This window comes from Setaria viridis, chromosome 7, assembly GCF_005286985.2.
Source record: "Setaria viridis chromosome 7, Setaria_viridis_v4.0, whole genome shotgun sequence".
Lineage (NCBI taxonomy): Eukaryota > Viridiplantae > Streptophyta > Magnoliopsida > Poales > Poaceae > Setaria > Setaria viridis.
The window spans coordinates 31,145,902-31,163,622 of NC_048269.2; the positions used below are offsets into that span (position 1 = coordinate 31,145,902).

The 17,721-nt window shown below is 45.6% G+C and overlaps 1 protein-coding gene and 1 non-coding gene across 2 annotated transcripts; both read right to left on the bottom strand.

Moving 5' to 3' along the window:
- Positions 1-13,252: 13,252 nt before the first annotated feature.
- LOC117866012 (small nucleolar RNA Z247) lies at positions 13,253-13,388 on the bottom strand. The gene has a single exon (XR_004642713.1). It is a non-coding gene; the product is annotated as a small nucleolar RNA Z247 (small nucleolar RNA).
- Positions 13,389-15,372: 1,984 nt separating this feature from the next.
- LOC117864878 (scarecrow-like protein 9) lies at positions 15,373-16,696 on the bottom strand. The gene has a single exon (XM_034748949.2). It carries the CDS (start codon positions 16,690-16,692, stop codon positions 15,373-15,375), a length of 1,320 nt encoding a protein of 439 aa, XP_034604840.2. The 5' UTR covers positions 16,693-16,696.
- Between the last annotated feature and the right edge of the window lie 1,025 nt (positions 16,697-17,721).

Genomic DNA, 17,721 nt, shown 5'->3' on the forward strand with positions numbered 1-17,721 from the left:
AATGTATTACAAATCGAATGGCATCAATTTTCTGGTACATTGTTCACATATTGCTAGACTAATAACTGTGCCCATTAAAAACTAACGATCGAATAGTGATGAGTCGAAATCATTCTTTTCTCTGAATTTAACATTACTTCATCCAAACAGGAAAAGAAGCAGCATTGCAACCGATTCTCTGAGTTTAATATTTGTGATGAACGCTGCCTCGATATGTGATGAATGTGCTGTAATAATACTGCGTACGTGTGCAAACCTTGTGAAGTTAAGTTTGTTCCAGTCTGTTTGACTGTAGTAATCCCGTTTGTACGTTGCATTTAGCTCGTTGACTACCGAAATTGCAAATGGATATCACGTACGGTTCGTTATAAATAGCCATTATTTCTATATACGGGAACCTATAGTCGAGTTGGAATCCGCAAATATAGAAAAGGGTTCTAAACTGGCGTTATATGTTGCTTTTTCTGCTAGTGCTAATAATATGTCATTTGTGTTTGCTATCCTTGTGCAAACTGCTAGTCTTCTTGTCATATCCTCTCATACCGTGGAACAATTGCTAGTCTCGAGTTAGCTGCGTAGAAGCATGAAACCAACACAACAATTGTAAGCTTGGAGTTGGAAGCACGGCGTCGGCGTGTGTTGAGAATAGGAGGCATCTGGGACTACATCCTCTACACTAATGCAAGCACCCATAGGTTCATCATCAGTCTAAGGAACTCGGCTACTTTGCCATCCTAGAGAGACAGTACAACAGCCAGAAGTTTATTTCAACCTGGTGGACCGATGGACCTGAGGAGTCTGGGTGAAGTCATGGGTGGTCCACATGGGGCAGGAACGGCGAGAGGATATGACGGGATGGAGACGGCATCGGTCGAGTCGAGCGGAAGGCTTGGTGGAGGCCGGACACGCGTCGACATCGAGGAGGTTGTGTGGCGGCCAAGCAAAGATGGACGGTTTGGGTAGTTTGGGCCTCAAAGCCACCGCGCAGTCAGGTTTCCCGGTTTGGACCTCAAAACCAGGGGCGAGCCCAGTGCGGCCGGAGCTTCGAGAAGGAGGGCACGTGGCGTCATCCGAAGCTTGCGTCGAGACAAAGCAAAGTCGTGAAGGCGGCGTGTCCGTCCGATGCGTGGATAAAAACTTGGACCAAAATGCCCCTGCGTGGGCAATTATCCTAGTTATAGTGTTAGGGGTAGTATGGTCATTCGTCCCGAACTATATACAGGGATGGGGGCTGGTTATTTCAGCACCTCTTTGCTTAGCAACTCATTATCATCTTGCTTAGAGGCTAGTCATGTGCTTAGTGAGAGAAGAGAGAGAGACATGAGAGGGTGATTGCTCTTTTCTCTTGATTTCTTCATCTTTAGTGGGTGGATGAAGGGAGGAGGCTAGTCCTCATCTTGTAAAGAAGATATTCTCGTGATTTAGCTTTGATTGTTGTCTCAAATCGTGCTAAATCTTTGATTCCCGAGCATTTTTCTTTTTCGCTATTTTTTCGGAGTTATTTTTGGGAATTTTCATTCTTCATGTTTGAGCTCGAATCTTGTGAGAATGTTTGAGCCCGAATTTTGTGAGAATGGTTAAGAGGAAATGTTGCTAGAACCATAGGGAGCATCTTTAATATGATCCCCTCCAAATCTCTCACGAATTCGGTTTGATTTTGAGTTTTTTCCAAATCGTGTTGTTTGAGTTATGGTTTCGGTTTTCTCCAAGATTAGTGATGAATACTTGAGCTTTTCAGGATTTGTTTCATGGATCTATTTGCCCTTATGGTATTGCTTCCTTATCTCAAGTTTCATCTTGATCTACGGAGTATGGAAGGAGATGTTGTGACTTGAAGTTAGGGTATGTTCTGCGAGTTCTTCCTGTTCTTCGTTGCTTCTCTCGTGCAGGGAATCGATCGCAGAAGCCTCGGACGGGTGCGTGCTCAGCGGGTGCTTCGTGGGCCGTCTGCAGCACAGCAGCGCAACTGGTGCGTTGTGTGCCTGGCCAGGGACTCGGCCCAGGCAGGCCAGCACCAGGCCGCGTGCACTACGCAGGCCAGCGATGGCCCAGCTCAGTGGCCAGCAGCCCAGCAGGCCGCTCGCTTCACAGGCCAAGCAGGCCTTTCACGTGAGGCAGGCCTAGCAAGGTCAGGTGGGCCGACAGGAAGTAGCAGGGGCACGCAGCCCAATAGCACTTGTCCAGGTGTGAAGCAGGCCGTGCGGACCAGTGAGCTTTTCCTTTGTCTCTTGCTAATTCCATGCAATGATTAGTTCTCTGTTAATTCCTTCACTTAGCTGATTAATCTGTGATACCTTATTTAGCTACTTGTTTAGTGGTTCATCTTACTAATCTTACGTAGTTTATTGCTAATCCTTCCATGCCTAGTTCAGTAAGTGGTTAGTAGGGTCTTTGCTTTGTCTCATGTGTGCAAACTTGATGAAGTCGATTCATACTATATTTCCGCTGTATTTTGCGAGTCTCTTATCGTTCCTAGGATGAGCTTTTGACTTGTGTCATCTTGACGATAGAACGCGCAGTGTGCTTTGAGGTTGTGATTGGGATATAGGTCTTGTTCTCGTTGAGAATTTTTTTAAAGGCTCCCATTCACCCCTCTGATCTCCCTTTCGGCCCTTCAGAAGATGGGATAGAGGTAGCTAGAGCATACATGGCGAGTTGCTGATGAATGAGATGAAGGGGCCAGCTTGTCATGCAAATAGCTAGGTTCCATTTTTTTTCCAACACCAGATCTATCTCAGCACTTATTGTTGGAGACATGCATGGACCTTCTTGTCGTCAGTCATTGTACCATCCACGTTTGTACACACGAAATGAATTTGTATTGTGGTCTTCTCTGACTACTACAAAATAGGATCCTTCCCCTGACATCCTCTTATCTTCAGCTAGCCTTAACTAGGTGTGGCTAGCTAGTTGCCTGAAACAAAACACGTACCCACCGTTTGAACCAGCAGTAGGAAGAACCAGAAGCCATGGCATTGCTTAGAGGTGAGAGATGGAAGGATGACGTAGTAGAGCAATGGGAATAGGAGGCATCTGGAACTACATCACCTACAATTTTGTATGAATTGCTACAAAAATGGACGGGACGACAGAGCCCGACCTCATTGCCACCCTGCAAAATATTTGTTTATGTACAACAAGCCAGAAATCTTGTGCTGGAAGACCAAGGATGTCATTGTCAAAATTGCTATGTACTTCGCCCCCATTCATTTTCTGTAGATCATTGGGCAAAAAAATGTGTTACAAATCCAATGGTATCAATTTTCTGGTACATTGTTCACATATTGCTGGACTAATTTTGGTCAAAGAATGATTTTGGAGGGTCATATCAAACTGTGCCCATTAAAAACTAGCGATGGAATAGTGATTAGTCGAAAGTCAATGTAACAAATACTAGAAGTGAAATCATTTTATTAAGGAGGATCCTCTTTCTGTTGGGTGGTTTGACCCCCAAATTCGATTGTTTAAACCCCAAAACTCATCTGGAAGTGCTTCGATTCCTGTTTTCAGAGAAGTTGTGGAACAGATTTCTGTCCATTTCGGAACCGTACCATGCATGCTACGAGATGCAATTATCCATTGGATTGACATCAAATAGATTTGTTAATGTATGTTATTGAAAGTGTTGGTAGTCAATTAACAGAAGGGGCGGACTGGCCTGTTACACGTAGTAATGTAGTATGAACATTATGTCAAGCAACAAAATACATTTACTTACTGACTTGTGACTCTACAGGCCACACATATCATCCGAAATTTTTTTTCAACATTTCAAGACTGAATGTGACCATTGAATCCCATAATGAAGTCTAATGAGATCTTCCGATCCGTATGTATGGGGGTTAACGGAAAGCAGAGTGCAATATCAACCTTGAGTGCATAAAGCACACGTGAATGGCAATGATAAAATTTTCAAAATTTAGTTGAAAATTGAATTTTATGCAGGAACCTTATCGCTCGGTACCTCCTCTTCTTAATCTTGGCTATCCTTATGCTAGCTACTAAATCATCTGCACTATTGCAAGCACCAATTGGTACAACATGAGCCTGAGGAACTCGGGTACTTTTCTATGCTGGTGTTACGGAAGAACAAGCACAAGTTTATTTCAAAAGGCCGGGGTGGAAGCAAGGCGAATCCCCTCCACCGACCTCTGGTGCCACTTGAAGATGCAGAAGAGCCCAATTGTTGACGGAGCTTGGAGCTTGTCTAGAGGATGGAGCGGATCAACACAACGTGTCAGTGACTCTGTGTCACACATGCGCAGCCATGGATGATTACGGCTAGCGCCGCTATACAGGCATCTCTACCTGGGGATAAAGAAGCCATGATCCAGCTAAGTGACCTGTGTGGGCACTAAAAAGTCATGGCATGGAGTATTAACTTTAAGCGGACCAAAGTGACACAATTACATCTAGGAGTTAGCATAGACGAAAACCCCCATATATGTATACTAATTACAACCTATAAAACTACCTGTTTCAAAGGGAAAAAATTCACACTTGCTTACACCTCTGAATGATCCTTTAACTGGTGTAATTAAAATTTAAAAGCAAATCGTCTTGCTTGTCCATTACGGCCTACAAAACCATCATGTCCATTACGGCCCACTGAAGTCCTTGTTGGGCTTCCTGACCCATCAGGCGTCAGCCTCTCCCATAACTGACTGCTTTAGAAAGCTTGGCACTCTGATCAACTTCAGAATAGCTAGAGACAGAATCCTTACCTTCAGGAGCCGAGCCAATCATCAAGCACCTACTGACCTACCAAATTCACTGTCTAACCAAAAGTTCAGATATGCACAGGACGAAAGGATCGCTTTATTCAAAGCTTTAAGCATGGCCCTTGTTATATGGGGGGACAGAGTCTTCTTTCCTGATATCCCCGTATATTTCTTAGGAAATGGAAATGTTGAGGTCTGTGAATCGGTGGCCTCCAAACCAGCTATAGATATAGAGCAATAACTGTGAGAAACTACTAGTTTGGAATTGGAAGGCACAACATAACGCATTGGAAATGAGAGCCATCTGGAACACTAAATCCCTGCAGCCATGGATGTTCGCCGGTCAGAGAAACCCATGGTGCGATTGGTATGATGAAGGCCGGGCCGAGGAAGACGCTCCATCAAGAAGCTGATCCTGGAGTACAGGGCTCTGACGATGGTGGTGCTCGGGGACGGACGGGAAGACCACCTCGCTCTGGCACGACATGTGGTCAGAGGAGGGTGTGCTCCGCGACATCCTCCCCGCGCTCTATTCCCACCGCCTCGACCTCAGCACCATGGTTGCGGAGGTGGTGGCCGCTGGAGGCCTCCTCGCCTCCGGTCTCCAACCGCGCCTCACTGCCGCCGCCCAGTCTGACCTGGCACTGCTGAACGGCGCTCTGCGGGATGTCTCCCTGCAGCCCCGGCACGACGAGTGCTGGCTTCAGGAGTTCAGGGGGCCTTCTACGCCGCGCTCCGGTCAGGTGTTGGTGGCTGCTGATGTCCCCCCTAAATTGGGACTGCTACACCCCCAAGAAGGTGATCTTCTTCTGGATTCGCCGCCATGGCCGAACGCGCACCCGTGAGCTAGCTCCTCCACCGGCATGGCACCCTCAACGCCCCGGGCTGCCCATTCTGAGCCGGCGTCCGTGAAGATGAAGACTATCTCTTTGCTTCGTACCCGCTCTGCCTACAACTTGCTCTCTTCTCATGGCCATGCCAGAAAATGGTAGCTTGCATTATTGATACCGCGAGCAGGAATAGGAAATCAACACCACTAGATGCAAACATATCATTTGTACTGTATATTGGGTAGGACGGGTCCACATTATAATGTTACGATTGCAAGGAATCGGTGCTAGTACTATAAGAGGGGGAGGGGTGTTAAAAACTTAACCTATGACTTCCACTATTTTTCATCAAAATATAAACTAGATCATACTTTCTAAGTATGCAATCTATGGTTGATCTAGTGTGAAACGCTCATCCAAAACAAGTTTTGCAACTTATAGCTAATCCTATCAAGATACTACTCTAGGAAAGTAAAGGCACACAAGTTACAAGTATGAAATGCGGAAACGTAAGAAGGGGATGAGAGGAAACAAACTCTTGACACAAGAATTTTTTTCATGGTATCGGTATGCACTAAGTCACCACTAGTCTACGTTGTTGAAGTACTCACACAAGGGTATTGCTTCCCGGTTACCAAGTCTTTCCCAAGGCACCCCTTGACTTGCCCAGAGGCTCGACCACTAAGGCACACACCAAGTTCCTCGGTCACCTTGATATCGTTTCCACTAAGGAGCTTCTTCATGAAGGAAGGGGGTCTCCACATCCCCCGCACAAGGGTCGAAGACTTGCCGGCGAGCCACCAAGGCTCCAAGGTGCCGGCACACCTCTTGTACAGCGGTGGTTCATTCTAGAACCTGATCACAAGGTTGGCACACTTTGCACTCACTCCTCTCTAGGCCTATCCCAGCACTAATCACTCTCCTAAGCTTGTAGTAAAACTTTCATGTATCACTTAAGCACTTTTGGTGGCATGGATGTGTTATTGATGAGTCTTGATCTTCAATGCATCCCTGGATACTCCAACAACTCCAAATGGGCGAGTGGTGGGGTATAAGTAGCCCCAAGGGCTCAAAGAGCCGTTGCTCCAACGACTAGTAAAAAAAAGATACCATCGGATGTTCCAATAGTCTATTTTTAGCTTGCAACAAAACATCCGGTACAACTAGCTGTTGGACTCCCCGCACCCAAATTCCTTAGAAATTTATCAGACGCTTTATCTGATGCCCCCATCGAATCATCCAGTGCCACTGCTCACGTCACATAACCGTTGGATCCCCCTGACGTCATTGATCCGACGCTTTCTCCGATGGTGCCGTCGGATCATCCGGTGCTGAAGGCATTCTAGCCAAAACCTTCTATAAAGGATTAAAGAAAATATGATTTGTCCGATGCTCCTTTTGTGCATACCATCGGATCATCTGGTGCTATAGAGTTTTCTCTGTCTTCCAAACCTGTCCCTCATAATTCGTCTAACGCTACTAGAAAAGTGGCCATCGGAACTGTAACATCCAAAATTCCATCATGAAAATAATGTAAGCAACTCGGTCTAGTTTTTCGTGCTCTAAGGATTAAATAAATTACTTTAATTAAATTACGGTCTTAAGTAATTAAAGAGCACTTGAAATAATTTTAGAAGCAATAAGTGCTTGGTAGAGTTTTTGTTTTCTCTTTTATTTTGGCTTTTGTTTGAATGCTTGCTTTTGAATTTCAAAAGAATTTGAATTTGATTTTGAAAACTTCAACTCTATTTAAATTTTCAAAACCCTCCATCTCTCTTTCCTCTCCTTGGACCGAAATCCCTCCTCTCTCTCTTTCAACTCGCAGGACGTTTTTTTTCTCCCTTCCCCCTTCCAGCCGCATGGGCCCTTTCCCTGCCGGCCCATCTCCATTTCCCCCCCTCTTTTCTCCTTGCGCCGGCCCAGCTCCCTTCTTTTTTCTCTAGGCCGCCACCTCCCTCCTTTCCTCCACCAGCCGGCCCAAACTGGCCCAACCGGCCTACCTCCTCCATCCCCTACCTCCAGGCGCACGGAGCGCCAGGACGAGCGCACGCACGGCGCCCGCCCGTGCGCCGCCGGCCCCTTCGGCCCCCTCGCCTCCCGGCGTCTCTTGGCCTCCCAAGCCCCTCCACGACCTCGCGCCGTCTCCTCTCCCCTACTCCCAGCCTCAAACTGCCACCCCCTCTTTTCCTCTCCCTGGAAACGGCCGCACAAAGCTTCAAGGCCATTAATGGCCGGCCGGCTCTCGATCTCTCCCGGGAACCCCTTCCGCTCCTTCCCGGGGCCTATAAAGGTCGCCATCGACCTCGCACGGAGTTCCTCTTTCCGTTTTGCTATCCACCTGCCTCTCTCTCGCACCGCCGCGCTGCCGCCCAAGCCACGCCGCCGCCCGAAACTTCATGTACGCCACCCGAGCACCTGCTTCCTCCAACTCACCGCCGATGGTGAGGTTTCCTCTTTGCGCGCCTCTCTCTTCCCCCTCGCCTACACCGGTTCCCCTCCCCGCCGCGCCGAGTGTCGGCGAGGCAAGCCATGCGCCACCGGTGGTGCGCCGCACCCTTGTCGTGCCTCTGCCAAGAGGTAGAAGATGATAAGGCCATTTTCTGATCTACCCCCTGGCCTATCTAATATTTCTTCTTTTCATTCTTGTGTCTTGTAAATCTTCCAGAGAAGCCCCTGAAGTTCCTGTATTCTTTTATTTTAACCGAGACATGTCATCTTGTAGATCTAACCCTATGTTTCTCTGCTTTCGCATGTACTGTTTAGTATATCTTTCTAAAATTCCTTGCTAGCCCCTGAAGTATATAGTTAATTCTGTTTTAGCCCCTGAAACTTGTTTATCTCATATCTTCATCGTTTTAAATCCGATTTCAGCGATTCTCATGCTCACGCGATCGTCTCTGTATGAACGTTAGTTTTAGGAGTTTATTGTAAACCTTTGCATATGTTTGTTGTACTGTTTTACTTATTCTTTGTTTGTTTACCTTGTGTGATCATGTAGACGACGTGACGTTCACGGAGGAGCAAGTCCAAGAGCAGCCATCGTTCGAAGAAGAGTACTCCCAGTTTGTCGAGGAAGGCAAGTGGCCTTCTCCCCCTGCATGTTCTTTTTGTCCCAATAATATCATGATTAAACACTTTATTTATTTCTTGTATGTGCATAAGTTTGACGGGAATGCCTATTAAGGACTTACCTAGTTTTAATCCGTATTCCTTGAAAACATGTTTAATCATGTTGGGTAGACTTGCTAGTCGCTTAATTTGGGTTGGTAATGTTCTAATCATGAAAGATGTTAATCATGCTTTATTTATGTTGCTATACCTGTTTATTTGCAAGAACACTTGTTTTAATCGGAACATGGAGAACCACCCAAGAAAACAGTACAACCATAACATCACATGGCTCTGATCTTAGCCGAATAATTAGGCATGTGGTTAGCTGGTGGCTTTACTGAAAGGGCAAGGAGGGGGAAGGTGTTGGGTGCACGATCCGGAGCAGTAGCCTTCGCTAAGGTGCTGTCTCATTAACGGGTTGTGGTCCGCATCGCTACTAAAACTCTAGCGGGCTACCAGTTACCTGCGTGTCTTTGTAAAGGCTTCGTAGTGGACCCCCCAGCCACTCACCAAAGGAAGTGTTTAAGGGCTTTGCAAACCCGGGCGACACGGGGGATCACGAGTTGTGGGTAAAGTGTACGACCTCTGCAGAGTAAAAACTGATATATCAGCCGTGCTCACGGTTAAGAGCGGCTTAGACCCTCACATGATAATTGAACTTAAAGATGAGAATAAACTGTGTTACCTTTACTTTTGGGTTAATGTTAATGTTATATGCTTAATTGGGTTGGTATAAACTTACACTTAGTAATTAGGTGCTACTAATAAAATTCGACCAACTAAAATGCTAACCGCTTAAAGCCTTGAGCCATTCCTTGTGAGCCTTGCATGTTTCCCCCACTTGCTGAGTACCAACCATAAGTGTACTCACCCTTGCCCAAACGCTGTTCAGAAGCTTGCGACGACGTGGAGTTCTTCGATGACTTCGAGGAGTTCTAGTCAGGCGTTCACCAGTCAAGCTTGTGGAGAAGCTGCGCTGTGTGTGTGCGTGTTAAGTTATCGGTGAACGATTAAAGACCTTCGTGTCTATCACGCTGAGTGTAATAAAGTTTCTACTGGTTTATGTACATTTTTGAGCACTGTCTTTGATGTATTCACTGATGATGTCAACATATGTGTGAGAACGGATCCTGGCACACATATGCGATGCATTCGGTTTTATCCAGAAACCGGGTGTGACAGGAACATCCGATGGTTGACTTTGTCTGATTTTCTCCGCAGCGTACCAATTACTCTAACGCTTGCTCCAACGCTTTTCAGGTAGGGCAGCGAAACAATGCAAGCACCAAAGATTCGTCTCTAGATTTTTTCTATCATTTGGATGCTTCAATACCATAGAATAATTCTAGATATTATGGCTTGGTCACTCGAATATCATGACTTGGATGTCAAGAATACCATCATTTGAACCTTGCTATGATTTGGTTTGCATTTTTAGGACTAAAAAACCTACAAGGTACATGCTAGACAAAGCATTAGTTCCAATAACTATGTTATCACTCAATCATCAAAATCACAAACTATAGTTTAGTGAGGCCATGTTCGATACAACCATGGCACTCAATATAAATAGAGAGGTCACGTAATGCTATCCAGCTGAAAGCATGATGTCCTGCATGCGTCTGTTATAACTTAGAAATAGGAGGTATCTGGAACTAGGTCACCAGATCAGTCTGCTCACAAACCTAAGCTGATGGCCACTAAAGAACCAACGATTTCTGGCCTGTGGCACAGAGGGTTCGTGGCGTGCGCGAGGCGGCGCCAACGGCGGTAGTTTTGTGCGAGAACGGACGTGTGGCTGCAGTGCGCATGACCGTGTAACTTGTTCTCAGCTCCTGCAAAACTCCTGAGCTGTTTTCCTATTCGGCTGCTGACCAATAATGCACGAGCGTGCTCTTTCGCTAGCAGTTGCATCGTCCTTCACTCTGTTCCATCGCATCCATTTTTTCAAGATGAAATCCATGAGTTTGCATTGAGTGGTGCTTGCGTGCTTAACTAATTGCTCTCCTACAATTAGCTCTTGCAATATTTATTGTTTAATGAACAGTAAATATGGTTTCCAAGACAACTGAAATTTACTCTGCCTCCCAACTCTGAATCTTGTGGCTTTTATTGTCACGCATGCGCAGCCATGGATGATTACCGCTGCAGGCATCTGTACTTGGTGATACAAGCGCCATGATCAAGCAAACAGACCCGTTTGGACACTGATGGCATGGAGTGCTTATCTTTAAATGGACCGCAGTGACACAATTACAACTGGCGGAGGAAAATGATCCCCATATGTATACTAATTAGTAATTACAACAAATAAAACTACCTGTTTCGAAGGGGAAAAAAGTTCACACTTGCTTACACCTCTGAATTACAGTCGTTGGTTAATTAGATGGTGGTGCATGAAGTGGTCACAATTTATCCTTTAACTGATGTAACTAAATTTAAACATGCACACAATTATTGTAGTTAATGTCTTCCCACTAGTGTTGCATACGTAAGGTGGCTGACATGAAAATGAAATGCCTCATACATGATCATTGATATAGAGAAACATAATGACATGCTTAAGCTTTACACACTTGTATTGTGTAAATATTGATCAAAGCTAGCTAGAGCATACGTGGGGAATTGCTGAATGTGTATTTCTTAACACAAGATCATCTCCAGCAGCAAGCACTACTCAACCGGAAATATGATGTTGATGCTATCACACTACAAACAACACGTGTACGCCAATGCACCCAGCAATCTTGCAAGCTCTCGTGCATGAGCTAACGAGCATGGAGTTCAGGTGCCTTGCCTACAAGGCTACAACTTGCTCTCTTCTCATGGCCATGCCAGAAAATGGTAGCTTGCATTATTGACACCACGAGCAGGGTCAGAAACCAAACACTACCGGCCTGCATATAATTTCTATACTATATATAGGACGGGACGGGCCACATAATGTTACAATCGCAGTTAATATAAATAGATCGAGGTCACATTCGTGCTGCTCAACCTAGCCTCTTGTTTCTTCTGCTATCTCGTTAGCCGGCCGGCTATGTGAAAGCAAGATGCAATGGCATGCTGCGTCCGTTATAACTTAGAAATAGGAGGTATCTGGAACTACGTCAACTCTTTGGGCTGCGCACGAGCCTAACCTGATCGCCACTTACGAACTAGACTGTCCTTTGAATCTTGTGGAGGTGCACTGGTTTCTCAGGCTTTCCTATCATCCTATGGTAGTCGCCCTTGGTGACTTGTGGCCCTGGGACAGAGGGTTCGCGGAGAGTGTGAGGCTCGCGGAGAAAACCTCGGTGTTTTGTGAAGAGCGGCAGCCGTGAAACGTGTGTGTGTCATTGCTCGCAAGTCGCAATTTGCATCTCAGGCTCGGGCAAGTCGCTCCAGATTTTGCCGCTTGCCCTGGCCCGATCCTGGCCTGCGACAAGAGTATGTGACTTCTCTGTATAGCGTGGGATGCAGGGCACAGGCAGCGTCCAAGGGCATCAAATTTTCTGTGAAAGAAAGATCTCGAAAGATTTTGGGTGATGGAACGCCACCACAATGGCGTGGTAGGAGCGAACTCGCCACCTCAGCCACCATTACGACTGCCAGTGCAGGTTTTTTTTTTATAGCCCACCAACACCCGGCCTCTTAATTGTTGAAGCACACCCTTGGTATTTATAAATAAGCGACACATCCCCGAAATTAATTATTATAACCTCTTGTTTCTCGCATCTACTATCTCATTATTGTTTGGCCAGCCAAGTGACGTGTACGTAGCCCAACTGAAACTGAAAGGAAATGGAAGCATCAAGCAAACGTTTGTTGCATTTTAGGAATATGAGGAATCTGGAACCATATCCCCTCTCATGATGCAGCGACCTGTGTAGACTCTCCTGGATATCTGGAGGCTGCTACCAACCAAGCTACTTCCATCTTCAAGAAGAAGAGGAGGAAGCTTAAGCGTGCTGAAGCAGTTGCTACTCCTGATGGTAGGCTCTCTGAAACTAAAGCTCCTGAAGCTGATTGATTCAGAAGAGAAATCTGGCAAGAGAGACCAGCGAGCATGGAAGACCATGCAGGCAGCTATGGGCCGGAATAGGCAACTACATTTGTTCCTGTCTGCTTCCACTATTTGTGACATCTTGGCACATCCATGCATATATTTGTCTTTTTTTTTTGTTTCTGGTAGTTTTCACCGTATGATCCATTGATGATAGCGTGGATGAACACACTTATTACAGTCCATTGTTCCATGGATCCAATATGAGGCCATAGCCAATTAATTAGGGATCACATGCATGGCATAGCACAAACCACCACCACCACAAGAAAAAGAAATTGCTGGTTCGTAGCTTATCGGATCATATATTTTACTTTAACTTGCAAAGCTTTTGGCAAGTCCTTTTCAAATTATGAATAATTTTAACTATTTAGCACCTAATACAACTTGCCAATTTTCCGAACTATCTCACGGCATAGTTGAATAATTTTGGGCATGCTATATGCTACATGCGACCACAGCCACTTCCACGACCCGACAGCGAGAGACAGTGTTGGTCGAGGAGTAAAAGCGTCCACCATCTTGATTCTGTTGGAGCAGGCGAGCCTCATAGGAAAGCAATTGACCATATAGATCACTCAAGCTTACATTATCCTTGATGGACATAGATGATACAAACGGGTTATAGTCAGCATCTAACCCGTTCAAAATATAATCAATGACATCATCATCGTCGAGCTTCTTGCCTGCAACAGCCATCTCATCGGCAAGCCCTTTCATCTTAGTATAATAAGCCGACGCGGATTGATCTCCTTTCTTCTCCCTGGAAAGTTGAGACTTGATCTGAAGAATGCACGACTTTGATTGAGAGGAGAACATGTCCGTAATATCTTTCCAAACATCCGACGCATGCTCTAGTGAAGAGACTTGAACTAGAATCTCTTTAGTCATGGACGACAGAAGATAGAACAATACTTGTTGATCTTGTGCAATCCATTGCACATAGGTGGGATTTTCCACTTGTTCTTCCATGGTGTCAGGTTTCTAGACAGTAATCATGGGCGCAGGTTGCACCGAAGAGCCATCAAGAATCCCATAGGCGCAGGTTGCACCGAAGAGCCAAGCCGCGCACCTCGCACGGCAGGCATCACCTAGGCTCGCCACACCAGGAAATTTGCCCGGGTGAGTTTCTTAGAAACCGGGATGTTGAAAGTCATGGAAGCCGAACTCGTCGAAGCCATGTAGATCGTCGAGAGAAAAAAAATGCTAATTTCTAGCTAGATGTATTTAGGAGGAGGTGGCTCTTATAAAATGTGAAATATGCTGAAACGGCTTAACCCAATCAGGGTGCCGGTGATTTCATTATATAGTCCTAGAAAGCAATGTCCAGGTAGGACAAGGTACAAAGAGTTATATGAGTCCTAGTTGCATACAATGAGAGATCTAAGCCTATTATATGTGTACTTCTACAAGTGCTACTAGCTAGATGGTATCTTTGATTATAGACATCCACCTGTGAATGATCCGAGGCCGGATACTATGTTCCTTAATCTAAAAAAAAGCTAGATGGTATCTTCTTCGCTCTTGGGGTCAGTGACAATATAATGCATGTGAGGGACAGACAGAGGTGACGCCGCACTCATTTTTGGCACTACAGTCAGGTGCTCGATGCGTGACTCCAACATCAGACCATAGACAATTAGGGTTCACATCATGCATGGCACAACACACACCGCCACCACGAGAAAAAGAAATTACTGGTTCCTAGCTTATCGCATTATATATTTTATTTTAACTTTCAAAGATTTTGGCAAATCATTTTCAAGTCGTGAACAATTTTGACTATTTAGCACCTAATACAAGCTTGCCAACTTTCTGAACTATCTCACGGCATAGTTGAATAACTTTGGGCATGCTCCATGCTTCTCTTTACTCTCTAGTAATCAGAGTCATGCTGACTCGATAAGTTGCTTCGCAAGTCGTCCGTGCTGCTTAAACAATTCATCCTTTTATTTAGGAGCCATTTCCCATGCATCCGTCCCCAGAGAGCATTCGCCAAGGTGTGGTATGTCTTCACCCCTTGTCCTTAAGTCACCTTGCACGCAATCTTTGGTTTTAGTGGCAACTGTCATAGGCCTGTCCATTTTAATGTCTGTCTTATTAGCTAGGTATGGTGCCATCGGTTTGTGATCAGAAACATACATATATAGTGATAAAAGCAAAGGCTTGAAAATAGGCATCTAGCTTCCATTTGTCAGTGTCCACATTATTTTGTTTTGATTTCTGAATGGGGAAACTTTAAGGAGAAAAAGGAAATAAATTAAAGCATATGGAACATGCACAGCTTCAAGAAATAAATTCATCAACTCTGAATAGCTTGTGCAACAGCAGTTTCATTGAGCTCAATGGATTCACATGAACAACCACTTCTGAAGAGCACCACCATATTGAAAAAATCTTGTTAACTAACTATGATCATTTTTATTTCTTTTCATAGTTCACGGCCAAAACTGAACATCCTAACATGTACATGAGCAATTGGCAGCTAAATATAAACATATGTAATAATCCATAGGATGAGACATACTGAATCACTAATTAAACAACCCATCTTCCCTCCGAGGTATGAATTGCATGAACTCATCGAAATCATGACCAATGGGCAAGACATAACAAAATATAATCTTTTTTCATAGACAGTCGTAGCCCCAGCCCTTAGTAATTCCTAAGAGGTGTCGTCTGCTACCCATGTCGACTGGGCAAAAAGGATGCGTCCCATCCACCCATGCAGTAGCCATTGGCCATCTTCACAGATCAAAAAGTCCCTATGATAGCACCTCATGACCTCGTCCTTCAATGCGTTAACAATGGATGGTTTCAGTGGCAGCTGCCTCAGACCCGCCCTCTGGTTTCTCGCATGCCACTGTTTATACTTCTCAGGGCGATTTATCCTGTCAGTACCCTCGCAGGCAATGGCATTCAGTGCAAAACATCCAAATAAATCTTGCTCTAGCACCACTCGACACTTACTATCCCGTGGGATGGTTGCATCAAACATGTCAAATATTGCCGAGAAATAGAACACCACCTCTCGAAATCGCGACAAGTAGGAGGCACCGTACGAACTATTCACAATGCTCTGGATGAAGACAGCTGGCCTCATCTTCCTTATGTTATGCAAGACAATATTTTTGGGGCTTGGGTCAGCAAAGAATATGCTCTCATCCATCAATGTGTTGAAGTTAAGGTGGTCGTTCACGATGAGCACCTCACCCGCATCTGTGTTCAAGTCCTCGATGGAAACTTCCTCCCACTTCTTCCTAATAGCATAGAAATTGAATGGCACGCCAAACTCATGGGCACACTTGCTGAGACGGTACCCTGTCTCCTCAATTTGCTCAATTGAACATGGCCTGAGATCTGGATGGCCTATGGCGGTGATCTTCACCTTTGGCGTGCCGCCTTCTCTACTCGCCAGCAAGCGGAGCAAGTCTGCCCAATGGAACCCGTGATGCATACCATAGTCAACAATGTGTAGCCTTCCCTTCCCCACCATGGCCTGCAAGATGGTCATTGTGGAAAAAAGGAGCACCACCCTGTTGAAGCTGCAGGCAGCCGTGAGGAGGTTGTGCGCCTTGAGGAACTCTACGGTCGGCCGCAGGCGATCCGCCGTGCGCAGCTGCCAAACCTGGCTCCCCATGCCTACTAGCCGTGCCTCCAGCCCCTTTGCAAAACATTGAGCTAGCCGTTGTGTGACATCCCCAGTTTCTGATGCATGTCGCTTGATCTGCTTCAGTAGCTCACTCGCTGTCATGTCGTCGTTTGCTGCCACCGCCTGCGCACAGAGGATCAACTTTGTGCGTATGTCGACTACGTTCTTCGCCACCGCATTCCTACTGCCCTTCCTGGTGGTCTTCTCTGTCCCATTGGCCATGGCAATGCGAAGCTTCTCCATGCATCTGATGATGCATGGCTCAGTGCCACGTAACATCATATCGTCTAACATCTCATGGGCACAAATATCCTTAGGCTCCTTGATCCTCATCAGAGATTTGCTGGTCCTTCTTGCCTCCCCCTCCTCTATATGGTCATCTCTAGCATACCTCTTCCTGGCCCCACTATGATTGCTGCTTTCGCTGACCATTTGATTCACCAGCTCATCCCTTCTGAAGCCATTATTAGCTATGGGCAAGAGCATATTGGCCTCTTTCATGCCCTTCAAGAACGCCCCCACCGCAAATGTACCCTTGGATAAGGCCAGGTGGAGTGTCCTCTCATCACCACTGCTATCTTGCAACAAATCATTGGCTCCTTCTGTGTCACCATGATTAGAGCCAAATGAAGGGGAGGAGAGGATTTGAGCAAAGGGTTGCTGCACCTGGAGTAGCGCAGGGTGATCAGCAGGCTTGTCATCAATGTCATCCTCCATGAGCATGCGTGAGATGTAGGGGAGCATCATGTCACTAGGGACATGGTGGCAGCCCTCACTTCTGTCATCAGGCTTCGGCGAAAACACGTCAAGGAAGACAGATGGTGACTGTGGTGACATCTCAGTGAGACCCTCCACGAAAAGTTCATCTGGGGTGGTGGCCATTTTGATCAATGGTTGTGGTGTAATGCTGTAGATTTTGGTTGATACATCAATGAAGAGAAGAGACTTTGTCAAAGTACTGTATGCAAGTGCCCCCTAAAAAAATGTGTATGCAAGTGCCAGATGATTCTAGAAACGATGCCTACCTGTAACTCCAACGCTGCTTGCACAATGGAGACAAATAGAAGGCTATATTCCCAATGTTACTTGGAATTGGATATTGGTTACAATAGCTAGCTACACTGAACACAGCACACAGAGGTAATATTATTTGTAATGAAGACCATTGAAACAAACCCCATTTGTTTTACCTATTGAAAATGACAACTGATCGAAGAAGATATTGTTGTGCGATGCGCAACATATATATTTAAATAAATATGCCTAGCAGGACTAACATAAAGTATAAATGATCAGAAACGCAGTGAACGAAGCAATGTTCCAAAGCAACAAGTAAGCTCATTGCGTGCATGCGTTTTGCCT